The sequence below is a fragment of the Lacerta agilis genome, chromosome 3, assembly GCF_009819535.1.
Source record: "Lacerta agilis isolate rLacAgi1 chromosome 3, rLacAgi1.pri, whole genome shotgun sequence".
NCBI lineage: Eukaryota > Metazoa > Chordata > Lepidosauria > Squamata > Lacertidae > Lacerta > Lacerta agilis.
The window spans coordinates 82,514,615-82,527,334 of NC_046314.1; the positions used below are offsets into that span (position 1 = coordinate 82,514,615).

The 12,720-nt window shown below is 49.2% G+C and overlaps 1 protein-coding gene across 1 annotated transcript in view; it reads right to left on the reverse strand.

The window, feature by feature from the left end:
* MDGA1 (MAM domain containing glycosylphosphatidylinositol anchor 1) overlaps positions 1–7,697 on the reverse strand; it is a 254,017-nt gene extending 246,320 nt beyond the window's left edge. Inside the window, exon 1 of the mRNA XM_033144575.1 lies at positions 6,665–7,697. Coding sequence (XP_033000466.1) covers positions 6,665–6,806 — 142 coding nt within the window. The 5' untranslated portion in view covers positions 6,807–7,697. The remainder of the gene's footprint in view (positions 1–6,664) is intronic.
* Between the last annotated feature and the right edge of the window lie 5,023 nt (positions 7,698–12,720).

Consider the following 12,720-nt stretch of genomic DNA (forward strand, 5'->3'; position numbering starts at 1 on the left):
TTTAAACAGCTATACAGCTTTTAATGGGAGATGCGTGTGCACACTTGCAATTTTCTGTGGCCAGCTTAAGCTGAATGGAAGGAATCAGATAACGAGGGAAAAGAAGATTATTGGGACTCAGACACCCTTCGGTCATCGTATCAAACACCAATTTGTGTAACAAGCCTCTTTAGGCAGCAAGCGAGCTAGATGTACTTTGGACTCCCAATTATTCCATGTCTCCACTCCAAGTGTCTCCCTGTAACATACATTTTATTTATTCCATCCTTGGCAATAAACCTTGGCAGAGGCCTTTCAGGAAGGCCCACGTGGCCTATTATTTAAAGGGTACATCACATGGATATTTTATCTGGTTTAATCGGATTTAAACTTACTACATTCAGATTGATAGAATGTATTTATAGCCTTCATACCAGCACATGTGACCCCCTCCTCACCGTCTGCCTTCCTTGTGTCTCTAACATTCAAGGTGTGTGTGTGTATGTGTGTGTATTGAAACACAACATTTAAATTCCCAACCCTTCCACATTTAGTGCCACAAGAGGCAAACATTCAGAACATGAAATACTCCAACTATATATAGCTTGAGGCTCCAGCTCAAGACCAACATTTAGGGCAAAGGGAAGGAGGATTGTGGGGCAGGCAGGGGGTTGTAGAGTCTCTAATCCTGATTTAAGTTTCTTTGCAAGCACAACAGCTTTGATACAGCACCGCCAAAGCCATTAATAGCTGGTGTTTCACCTTCTAAACAAGCAGCTGTGATCGGAGAAAGCTCCTGGAAAGGAAAGGCTTGTGAAAAGCCAAAACACTGAAAGTTTGCAGTGTGCCGATAGAATAGCCTGAGCCATACACACAGAAAATTCTGTTCTATATTAAAACCGGCATTCACCCAATAGATAGTTGAAAGAGGAAGAGAGAAAGCTGATAGATTATTTTTTGTGTGTGTGTTTGTACAACCAGGGTTTGGGGGAGCCAGAGAAACCCTGCAGAATAAATAAAAGTCTTGTGTACAGTGCAAGCTTTAAAGAATGCCTTCATTACAGAGAAGCTTGTTTTCCCCCATCCTGCATTCTCTGTCTTTCTCCCTAAAAAATACCATCAGGATGTTGTTTTAAACATAAAGAGGGTTGAAAGAAAGAAGGAATCAACTCAGGGGCGTACCCAGGAATAAAACTAGAGGGGGGCAAGCCATGGTCGTTCAGGTTGTGACATTTCAGCACGGAAAGGCGAATGAAACCAAAATTTTAGGAAAATTATATATAATTATAGCAGTGCTTTATTACGGTAGTTATTACAATTATTTGCTTGATTTTTTTTATTTTTATTTTTATTCTAGTTACATGTCTTATACCAGGGGTGGCCAACTGTGATCTACTTTCAGAATTAAAATCTGGCAGTTTTGGGGGGTTGTTGAGCTTTTTTTAGGGACTGGACCTTCTGAAATAATTGATTTAAAAACTAACTCAGCAAGACAGAAGACTGCCCGCTTTGTAAAGTGTGACAACCTTTGAGGTACAAAACACCCAGACAAGGAAAACCAACTCAGCTAACTAGTTTACAAGAATACTTGGCTAGTTTAGATGTACAGTCTCCAGGGCCAGATGAACTACATCCAAGAGTATTAAAAGAACTGGCAGCGGTGATTTCAGAACCACTGGCAATAATCTTTGAGAATTCCTGGAGAACAGGCGAAGTCCCAGCAGACTGGAGGAGGGCAAATGTTGTCCCTATTTTCAAAAAGGGGGAGAGAGAAGACCCAAACAATTACCGCCCAGTCAGCCTGACATCATCAATACCAGGAAAGATTCTAGAGCAGATCGTTAAGCAAATGGTCTGTGAGCACCTAGAAAGGAACGCCGTGATCACTAAAAGTCAGCATGGGTTTCTGAAAAATAAGTCATGTCAGACCAATCTGATCTCATTTTTTGACAGATGTGGATGTAGCCTATCTTGATTTCAGCAAGGCCTTTGACAAGGTGCCCCATGATATTCTTGTAAAGAAGCTGGTAAAATGCGGGCTAGACAATGCTACCATTCAGTGGATTTGTAACTGGCTGACTGACCGAACCCAAAGGGTGCTCATCAATGGCTCCTCTTCATCCTGGAGAGAAGTGACTAGTGGGGTGCTACAGGGTTCTGTCTTGGGCCCAGTCTTATTCAACATCTTTATCAATGACTTGGGTGATGGGCTTGAGGGCATCCTGATCAAGTTTGCAGATGACCGAATTGGGAGGGGTGGCTAATACCCCAGAGGACAGGATCACACTTCAAAATGACCTTAACAGACTAGAGAACTGGGCCAAAGCAAACAAGATGAATTTTAACAGGGGAAAATGTAAAGTACTACACTTGGGCAAAAAAAATTGAAAGGCACAAATACAGGATGGGTGACACCTGGCTTGAGAGCAGTACATGTGAAAAGGATCTAGGAGTCTTGGTAGACCATAAACTTGACATGAGTCAACAGTGTGATGCAGCAGCTAAAAAAGCCAATGCAATTCTGGGCTGCATCAATAGGAGTATAGCGTCTAGATCAAGGGAGGTAATAGTACCACTATATTCTGCTCTGGTCAGACCTCACCTGGAATACTGTGTCCAGTTCTGGGCACCACAGTTCAAGAAGGATACTGACAAGCTGGAACGTGTCCAGAGGAGGGCAACCAAAATGGTCAAAGGCCTGGAAACGATGCCTTATGAGGAACGGCTTAGGGAGTTGGGTATGTTTAGCCTGGAGAAGAGAAGGTTAAGGGGTGATCTGATAGCCATGTTCAAATATATAAAAGGATGTCATATAGAGGAGGGCGAAAGGTTGTTTTCTGCTGCTCCAGAGAAGCGGACACGGGGCAATGGATTCAAACTACAAGAAAGAAGATTCCACCTAAACATTAGGAAGAACTTCCTGACAGTAAGAGCTGTTCGACAGTGGAATTTGCTGCCAAGGAGTGTGGTGGAGTCTCCTTCTTTGGAGGTCTTTAAGCAGAGGCTTGACAGCCATCTGTCAGGCATGCTTTGATGGTGTTTCCTGCTTGGCAGGGGGTTGGACTGGATGGCCCTTGTGGTCTCTTCCAACTCTGATTCTATGATTCTATGATTCTATAAGTCATTTCAGTGGGCTTCATATCAATGATAGGTAGGAAAAGTACTGATGATTTCTCAACTTTCTGGTTGTTTTGGTTATTATATATTAAGTGCATCATTCCAGACCAGCCAGGCATTGGTTGTTCAAAGTTCCTTGACAGTTTCCACAGCAGATCTACTTTGACATTTGTGGGATAGATATCAGGCAATATTTTAAACTTACTGCCTTTGAGAGTACTGGATGCCCTTGTGGTCTCTTCCAACTCTAGGATTCTAGGAGGGGGTGGAGTGGGGAGAGGGAGGTGGAGATCATGACGACTTTGCAAATGTACAGGAGAGTTTGCCTCGCTCAACAATCCCGGGGCAGTTGTGCGCGATACCTGACCCTCACAGTCTAAACAACCCCCTCCCAATCTCTCCCGTATGGATGAGGGGCGGGAGGACATCAGGGTCCACACAAAATAAAATAGGCGGAAAACACGGGAGCTGAGCAGAGGGTTGTAACAGGAAGAATTATCTGAAAGATGGGTGAGGTGGTGGTGGGGGGGGGGGGATACACAGCTGAAACCGGGATCTTCTGGAGGTGGGAAATAGCTGCTGCGGAGCTTTAATGGTGTTGATTTTGTGGAAGACAAAAGCAGAGGGTTAAGCGGCTTCCAAGCAGGTTTACTCGGAAGTCAACCCCGCGGGTTTTCCTCCCAAGAAAAGCACAGGATAAAAGCACAGAAAAGCCAGGGGAGCCGCTTTGCAGCGAGTGGGGGAGACGGAGGAGCTTTGCCGGTGTTGTTGCTCACGAGCTGCTGGCTTGCCAGAGAGTCAGCCTGGAGGGAGGGGGACGGGCAGCCACTTTGCTGGGAGGGAAGGAGCGCCACCGGGGCTGCCAACTGGCGCAGCTGCGCCATCCGCCCGGCTGCCGGGGGTGCTGATTGGCGCGTGCCCCCACCCAGCCAGCTCTTTCAGATGCTTTGCCACTCCTTCCTCCGCAACTGCCACCAGACATATATAGTTGGTGGGGCATGAAGCGTGTTTGCGTTTCCATGTCTTGCCAGGGACTCAAGGCTGCTTGGGGGGGGGCAGCTGGCTTCTAGGGGGGGCATCTGCCCCCTCCTGCCCCCCCTTCGGTACGCCCATGAATCAACTAGAAAAGAAAGAAGCCTGAGTCTGATGCGTAAAACCCAGGGTCTAATATTTAAAAGAAGCCAGAGGTGTAGAAAGATTGACAATCTTAAAGGGCCTGAAGAGGCCTTTGAAAGCAAGCCCACCAGTAGTTCTGCTTGGACTGCAGCAGCCTGGCTAATTAAAAATAAAAAGTTTGCCTGGGAGCATATAAAACACCCATGGGGATGTAAAAACCTGCGCACACAATGGTTCTCTCGCCACAAAGACATTATACACCCCGTCTCACTGCTCTCGGGTGCTTCTCCTAATTTCCCTCTGGACCTTAAATCCCCCCATTCTCCCTTCCCCTTGACAGACACAGAGATACAAGGGCTGAGGAGGAAGCTGGAGCAAAACAGCATCGATTTAAAGCAGTTATTTCACAAAACAGAACTAGACTCCAACTAACAACCCCAGCCCTAAGGGAGGAGAATAAATTCCCTTTTTAAAAAAAAAAGAAAGAAAAGCATAATTAAAGTGACCTACAAAGACTTTTAGCTGCAGTGGGGAATAGGCTGCACCGAACTCAGCCTTGATGGTGTTTACACATAGGTAAGTTCCAGCTAAATGCTGGTTCAGCTGTTACTGTTTTAACTCTCCCTCTCCCCTGTAGGGATATGAGAGACACGCTTCTTCTGAAGGTTGACTTTATTACGATGAAGTGGTAAGGCAAAACAGAGCTTTGATAAGTCTGGCAAGTTCTTTTTTAAAAAAACAAAACACAAAAAACCCCTTAAGCAACAAATATATTAAAATAGGAGTTTCTGAGATGCAGATCTCCACACAAAAGCCGGGGCAGCGTGAGCGCACCTGCACACGCCAACGTCGGCGGAAGCTCCGCATCTCTTGCGCCGGGTTAAGTCCCTCACTGGCCGGCCCTCGATGAGGCCGACTGGCAACGACTCTTGCGCTTGTTTGAGACCACGGCGGTGCGCGCCAGCTGCCCGGCCAAGTGCACGTGTGAGCGCGCGCGAGTGCATCCATTTGCAAACGGGGGGCGTCAGCTATCCTCCCTCAGCTGCAGTGGGATCGTGGAAAAGGGGTAGGAGGTGGGGACGCTTCTTTCACAACATAAATAAGAGACGGGGAGGCAGCGGAGAGAGGAAGGCGATCGCTGGGGATCGAAGCCGCCACCCGAACGACGCCCCCGCCCCACTTTTTTTTTTTTTTTAAGCCCACGGAGCCAGTAAAGAAGTGGATGGCGGATGGAAGGGGCGCGCTTTCTCTTACCCCCACGGCCCTCGCCGCCTTGCGCAGCGAGCATCCATTCTCCACACCTCCACGCCGGCTCCCCAAACGTCCCTCGCAACTCCCGAGGGGCTCTCCCAACAGCAACAGCGGCCGTGCATGCGCGTTGCCACTTTGCAGAGCCTGCTTGCATCCCGCTTCATTTCAAAATCGCGGGAGCTCCGTGGCGACTGGGTCGGGCTGCCTTCCCTTCTGGCGATCCGGCCTCCACGAAAGAGCTGGAGGGGAATCGGGGCCCTGAATATACTTCCCCGGCCACCACCGCCCCCCCCGACAAGAAAGGGAGCAGGGTGTGTGGGTGGGATTCCCCTTCCCCAGGTGCAGTGAGTTTGCAGGCAGAGCGCGCGAAGGCGCGATATAAGTCGCTGGGGGGTGTCTAGAAGCATAAACCGGATTGCAAGTTGCAACCATATTGGGCTTTGGCAATGTGGTTCTAATAACCGTTTAGGAAAGCCCGTCTGGCGTCCGGTATCCCGCAGCAGCACTTCGGGCCCGCGCTTGGCTTGCAACCCCGCTTCTGTGCCGGAACGGCGTCAACAAGTAACCGAAGCGGGAGGGAGGGCGCAAAAGCTCGCACCGGCGGCGGCAGCGGGTGCTTCGCCCGAGGGGAATGGGAGACTCGAGGGGGGGGGGGTGGCAACATTGAGGAGCCCAACGAAATGGAAACCAGCTTCGTCTCCCCAAAGGAGCAGGAGGACATAGTTTTGTACACACTACACACGCACACCGAAAAGTGCATCTCTCTCTTTACCAACAAGTTGGAGGGAGCCGAGCCATGTGGGCACGGGTTTCCTTGTGTGCCATCCCCAACCTACCGCCTCCCCTGTTTTGCCCAGGACGAAGCTCTGAAGGGGTTAATCGGCGGCGTCTCTCTCGACTCGTAAATCTGGGAAATGGGGAGGGGGGTGGAGAAAGAGAGAGAGAGGCGGCGGCGGCGATAGCTACAGCACACAGGCAAGGAATTACGAAGTCGTGAACCGGGCTGGTGGGGGAACCTATTGCTACATCCATCCTCTTGCTCCTTCCTGCGCTCTGTGGGCACCATTTACTTTCACTTGCTGCTGCAGGTGCTTTTGGGTAGGGGAAAAAAAAAACTTTGATCCCAGCCTGGCTAAGCCCCCTCCCTGCACGCCCCCAAAGCAGGAAATCGTGCAACACACACCGACCCCGCGTCACTTACCGTAGACCCCTTGTCCCCTGGTGTACACCGGGACCAGAGAGAGGAATAAAACCCAAATAGTCTCCATCTTCAAGGCAGAAGCTTCATAGCCTGCGAAGAAGAACAGCCCAAGCACCACCTCAAAAAAAAGCCCAGACAGCATCAGGCGGTGGATTCGAGAGGCAAGCAGGCGAGGCGGCTTTTCCTGAACCGGCTCTGCTATTTTGCGCTTTTGTAGATATATAGGTATGTTGTATAGATGTATTTAAAATGCCCACCACTTCCTGGGGCTCGAAGCAGGAAGAGATTGATACAGCGAAAGGAAGGGAGCCTTGGCCGGGCACAGGGCGCCTCAGCCCGGCTTAGCCAAGTCAACTCCAGCCAGTGCTTCTCGGGAAGCTCGCGATCTCCTCCACGCACGCACACACAACAGAGCGAGGGAGCGAGTCAATTTGAACGAAGAGAAATATCCGCCCTCCCCAAACGGGGAGCAGTAATTGCAAGTGTAAAAGGTGCGAGGAAGGGAGGAGAGGAAAAGCCAGCGAGGGATCTGGTTTCTCCCCCCCTCTCCTCCCCCCTGTCCTCGCTCCCCGTCTTGCCTTTCGCCGGATCCCGGAGTCCTCCGAGAAGAAAACAAACAGAACTTCACGCTCAGACGTGCAACGGCGACGAAATAACAAGGCGATTCAAAACCAGAAGGCACAAGACGAAGCGATCCAGTGGCGACGCAAAATCCACAGAGAACTTCCGCGGGTTTCCTCCCTTTTCTGGCTGTGCTCCGATTCCTTTCAAGCAGAGCGAGTCGTATTTGTTCGGGGGGGGGCGGGAGGGAGAGAGACGTCAAGTGCTTTCTGAACTCCCCAGCTTCCCAAACTCAGTCGCCTGCCAACTGGGGCCAACTTGAGAAATGCAACGACGGAGAGCGAGGGAGACACACGGAGTCCTCGCCCTCCCTCCTACTAATGAGCCTCTGGCTGCAACCCCAGGAGCGAACAAGGGGGCGCGAGGAGGGAGGGGAAGTGTGTGCGCGCGTGTGTGAGGGATGGGGAGGGAGGTGCGGAGAAGAAAACCGAGAGGCAGCTGCTGGGGCAATAGGTAATCCTCTTCTTGCCTCCAGCTGCTTTCCCTCCCCCCCCCCGATTTTGGGATTAATTAAATGCAGGGATGACTTTTGCTGCGTGTGGTGGTTTTGTGTGTGCTGTTTCCCCCCCTCCAAAGAAGCATCTCTCGTTCCCAGCTCTTTCAAAGCTGCCGAGCTCCGCTCTCTCCAGGCTGAAGTTGCTCAGTTGCGGTGCATCGCATGCCGGCCTGATAGTGGAGGAGGAGGAGGACCGAGGGCCAGACACAACACTCGCTCCGCTTGTCGCGCTTTCCCTCCCCTCCTCCGACCTCTCGGCCCCCTTTCTCTCGTTTATGCCCGAATCAGCGGGTCAGATTTATCCAAAGTTTTAGCGCTTTGGACTGACGTTTGGGCAGTTGGGAAGTTACCTCCCTCTTCCCTCTCGTTTTGCAATTTATAAAATCTCTGTTTTCTTAATGTGTTGTTTTCTCTTTGTTCTCTACAGATGGGAAACAGAAACGTTCCATCTTGGATATAACTTCTGAAAGAGGGGCGGGAAATGAATAGGGCAAGAGGACTGAGAAACTTGCAGAAAGCGGCTTTTCACTGCAAAGGACGGTCTGTAATAGGGGCGTGGCAAGCCTTGGCTCCTCCCCCTTCCTAGAAGAACGTAGCAGATAGATACTGTAGGTACGTAGATAGATAGCAAGCGCACAACTACAGTACTGCACCCCCAGTTCTGTTCTGCTTACAGAACTCTGCGCGGTGTAACTCAATACCTGCTTCGCCGTGATCTGCTTTAGAAGGCATTTCAGCCTTTCAGAAACTTAACCAGTTCGCGCGGGTTGCTCGGCCCGGAGAACTCGCTCTCTTCTCGTACTAGCAGTCACCTTTCCCCCAGATCGCCGAGATGACTCAGGAAAGTCCGCTCTCCTGAGCCTTTTGCTCAGCTCGAGCACGAAGTAGGAACCCTCTTCTAACCCTGAAGTAAGCCTACAATCCTCCAGGATCTGCCTGTTAACCCGTCTACCCTCCCCACCCCTCCACTTTCGCTCATTCTCCCATCTTCGCAGTGCGAGCCCCTTCTAGTTTTGAAAAAGAAAGGGAGCCAATTAAATCAACTCTGCTCCAGCGGAGTCCTGCCTCCTACCCAATTCTCCCGGCCTCCCCCAGGGCCAATTAGAGAAAACAAAACAAGGCTGACAGAAAACGGATCTATCTGGTTATACCCCCCCCCACCTCCCCCCTTTTTCATTCCTTTCCTCTTCTGCAAGGAAATGCAGAATCGGCCGAGGTTTCAGCCGTCCTCGCTAAAACGCACAACGCGGTCGGGTGCACCGCTTCGGCGCCCAGCCTCGTTCTCTGGAAGAGCGTCGCGGGCGGAGAGCCAGGCCAGAGGAACAGACCGCGGCAGCAGCAGCGGCGACTGTGGGCGTCTGGGCTCCCCAGCCACCGTGATCTATAGGTTTGTCTTGCAGGGGGTGTCGCGAGGGGCATGTGGATCCCGCCGGGGAGGGAGGATCCGCACGGTGCGCTCTGCACATTCCCCGTGCGCGCGCGCGCGCTTGCACCTGTTGTGTGGCTGCTCATTGCGCGCTGCGAGAGCGCGAAGGCCCACCGCGCTTGCAAGCCCATCAGCGATGCAAGGGGCGTCTGCAACCCGCTTGCGCTGCTGCTGCTGCTGCTGAACTTGTGTACGTTCGTCCACTCCGCTTTGTACGTGTCTGTGTGTCGGCGCGTTACGCCGCTCTAGCGCTCCTGCTTTTGCGCCCGGGGGAGTCGCCTGCCCCGTGATTCCTGCATGCATGCATGCTTGCGTGCTGGAGACTCCCAAGCAGCGGTGGCGGTGTGTCTGCTTTTTTCTTTATTTCCCCACCCCAGTTTGCTGCAAATCTTCCTCCACAGGCGAAGATCCGAGGCGACCATTTCCCCGTTCGATGGCGTGGGGGGAGGACTTCTCTCAGTAGGCAATTCTGGAAATGGAGCAAGTCCTTCCAAAAGGCTCTGTAGCCAGAGTCACCCTCCTTCCTCGCAGGTGGGCGTCTGGGCAGGATTATGCAAGATGTCGTGTCCCTGGTGAACAGAGCGGAGCAAAACTCCTGGAACGCCGTCTGGCTGGTCCCTTCCTTCAGACTCTCTAGGTTTGGTTTCCATTTTTCAGAATTTTATTTTGCAACTTTCCTGCTTCCAGCGATTCCCCCCCCCTCTCCTGTTCATTAGGTCAAGAGGATTCTCCTCCCCCCCCCCAATCCTATTTTAATCTTTTTATAAATGAACGTTTTATATTCCACATCCGAGATGAAGGAAGTGTTAAATCAAAATTTCCTCAAGGAACAAACCCTTAATTTTCAAATTACACCAAGATCCCATTTTAAACGATCCCATTTTAGAATGATGGGGTGAAGATGTGCAGACAATGTAAGTGAGGCTGTTAAAATATTAATCAAGAAGTGCCTACTTGCTTTATAGAAACTGATGATGCAGAAATAGTTCGGTTAAGTTTTACTCTCTACCCAGCCCAAATACATTTCCTGAAATAATTGAACTCCCATCAGCCAGTCCCTGTCTTAAAATAGCGCTGTAAAGCATTATTTTCTCCCATCACAATAAACGGATTTGAGCTACCTGCAAGTAATGGGGAATATATATTTCAGCATGAGACCTTGTGATGGTGAGGAAATGGGGCTGTTATTGCAAACGTTTATTCTTTCTACTGAACTCCTAGCAGTGAGGAAATAGATATTTTTGATCATTGTGCAACTGAGTATCTGGAGGTGTGTTATAGATACACTGATTATTTTCCACTTTTTCTGTAACAATCAGCATCAGTCCACCTGGGTTTGTTGTTCTTGTTTTTTGCACAAATAAATAAGTCACAAGACATCTGGGATTGAGAAGGAGGGAGTGTGTGCTTCTTGATTCCCCCCCCCAATATGTTTGTCTCTGTTTCATTTTTACCTATCTAATGCGATCTCATCTGTAGTGAGATCTGTTGGTGGGGATCCAAATAAGGGCCCCCTACAGACTTGTCATTGATGTAATAATAATAGTGCATTCGTGGTGGATTTATATTGGACCATCCACACATCATCCCACTTTATTTATTGTTCTGCAGTGTTAATGTTAACACTTACTTGTCGTCTGTAGGAGCACTCTTCCTCTATACAGTACAGTACTGTAGAGCAGAACAAAAAACAACCAAGAAATTTGTAGTATGAAAAGCTACAGGATTTTAGCAGATTTCTGCACCTCTTGCAAACAAAGCTGCATGACCGCCCCAAAACATTTGCTGTCAAAAATAGCACTGAAAGTCATGGCTCTGTGTAACTTACCTGGTAACCTCATGAGCACAACTCATGATGAACGAGCAACGAAAAAGATGTCTGGAGGGCCCGAAGCAGCATTCAGCCCAGCCTCTTGTTTGTCTTCGGTTTCACCTTTGCCAAGAATCCCAACTTCCACAGCTGAATTCCTAACAGTATTTTCTCATTCCATGAGGAAGAAGTACAGCTGCCGGTACATGTGAACACAAGCAAGCTGGTTGGAACCAACAATAGCTGAACATTGGGGTTTTCCAAAGTGGCAAGCCCTGTGGGTCACATGCAGCAGTTATTGGGCACCATTGAAAGGGATCAAATTTCCAGGTGCCCAGTGCTTTTTGGATTTTTCTGCCTCAGTCATCAAAAGCTTTTGAGCAGGCCTTGAAGGGTAGTGCATCTCTACACTCTTAAGCACTTGAATGTCAGCAAAACATTGGCTGTCAGTGAGTCCCAACAGATTTATTCCACAAAAGATGATTTCATGTAAGAGACTAGAGACACACTTTTTACTCATTTGTATGGCAGTTTGAATTTAGTTCTTGATTTCATTTATACCTGTCTTCTGTGGAACTCAAGCCATGAGGTTCCTAAGACTATGTAGTCCCAAATGCATCCACTGACCAGACTTGGAGCTACTTAGCAAACACACAGAGCCAGATGTCTCATTAGGCAGACTCCATCAGATGGTGGAGGTGGCAAGGCATCGGAAGGCGGAACTGAATGTGCCATGTGGTCTGCCCTCTACCCCCTCACCCAGTCTGCTGCTCTCTTCTGGTCATCTGCTGCATGTGGAATGAGGAGGCAGGGGTGGCACAGTTTATTTGTATGCTGCCATTCCTTAGTCAAACCATACTCAAGGCAGCATACAAGATCAAAAGATTTTATTTATTTCCAGAAATATAACAGAAGTTAAGTAATCGGAAGGAATACATGAAAACTTATCAGTAAGTATATGGTGAAATTTAACAACCCACACAGAATTCATAGTAAGATCTATCAGTAAAGATGCGAAGATAACGCGACTAAGAGCAAAAAATTAAGCATCTTCAAAAAGTAAATATTGACCCCAACAAAAACGCATAAGCAATACTCTACCCCAGGAGTCTATAGGTATCATGAGAAGCAGGGCTCACAGGGAAGCCACTTTTGCAGCTGGAGTCAGACAGGGCCCTGCCCTTCCAAATCAGGTGGAAATATGCCAGAAGAGCCGGTCTTGTAGGATTTGCAGCAAAGAGAGGAGCAGGACTCAGAGCAAATGTGGTCTCTGGGCCAGATCTAGGAAGCAAAGTGTCTGCATCATGTAATGCCAGAACATGTCCATTTTTTTACAGCCTTTGACTTGTCCATTTACAAGGATGCAATATTACTGTCCCCTCAGCTGCTTGGTTACTTGCTGGCTGTCCAAGCTCAGCACACTGTCCATTGGACCATACCACATTAGGTTGTCTTATCAGTTACAGAAATTGGAAATAACATCTTGGCATCTGTCATGCTCAAAAGTGCCACACTGGGTACCCCTCACTGACTAATTTGTCTATGGTCTCTACTTGGTCATGCTGGTATGCAGAGCAGCACCACCTATACTATGCGGTTATTTTTTTTAAAAGCTTTGCAATATATCTGTGGCAAAGGTAGCTGTCTCAACAATCACACCCATTAATACATCACTGTGCACAATGGACCATCCACTACGAGGT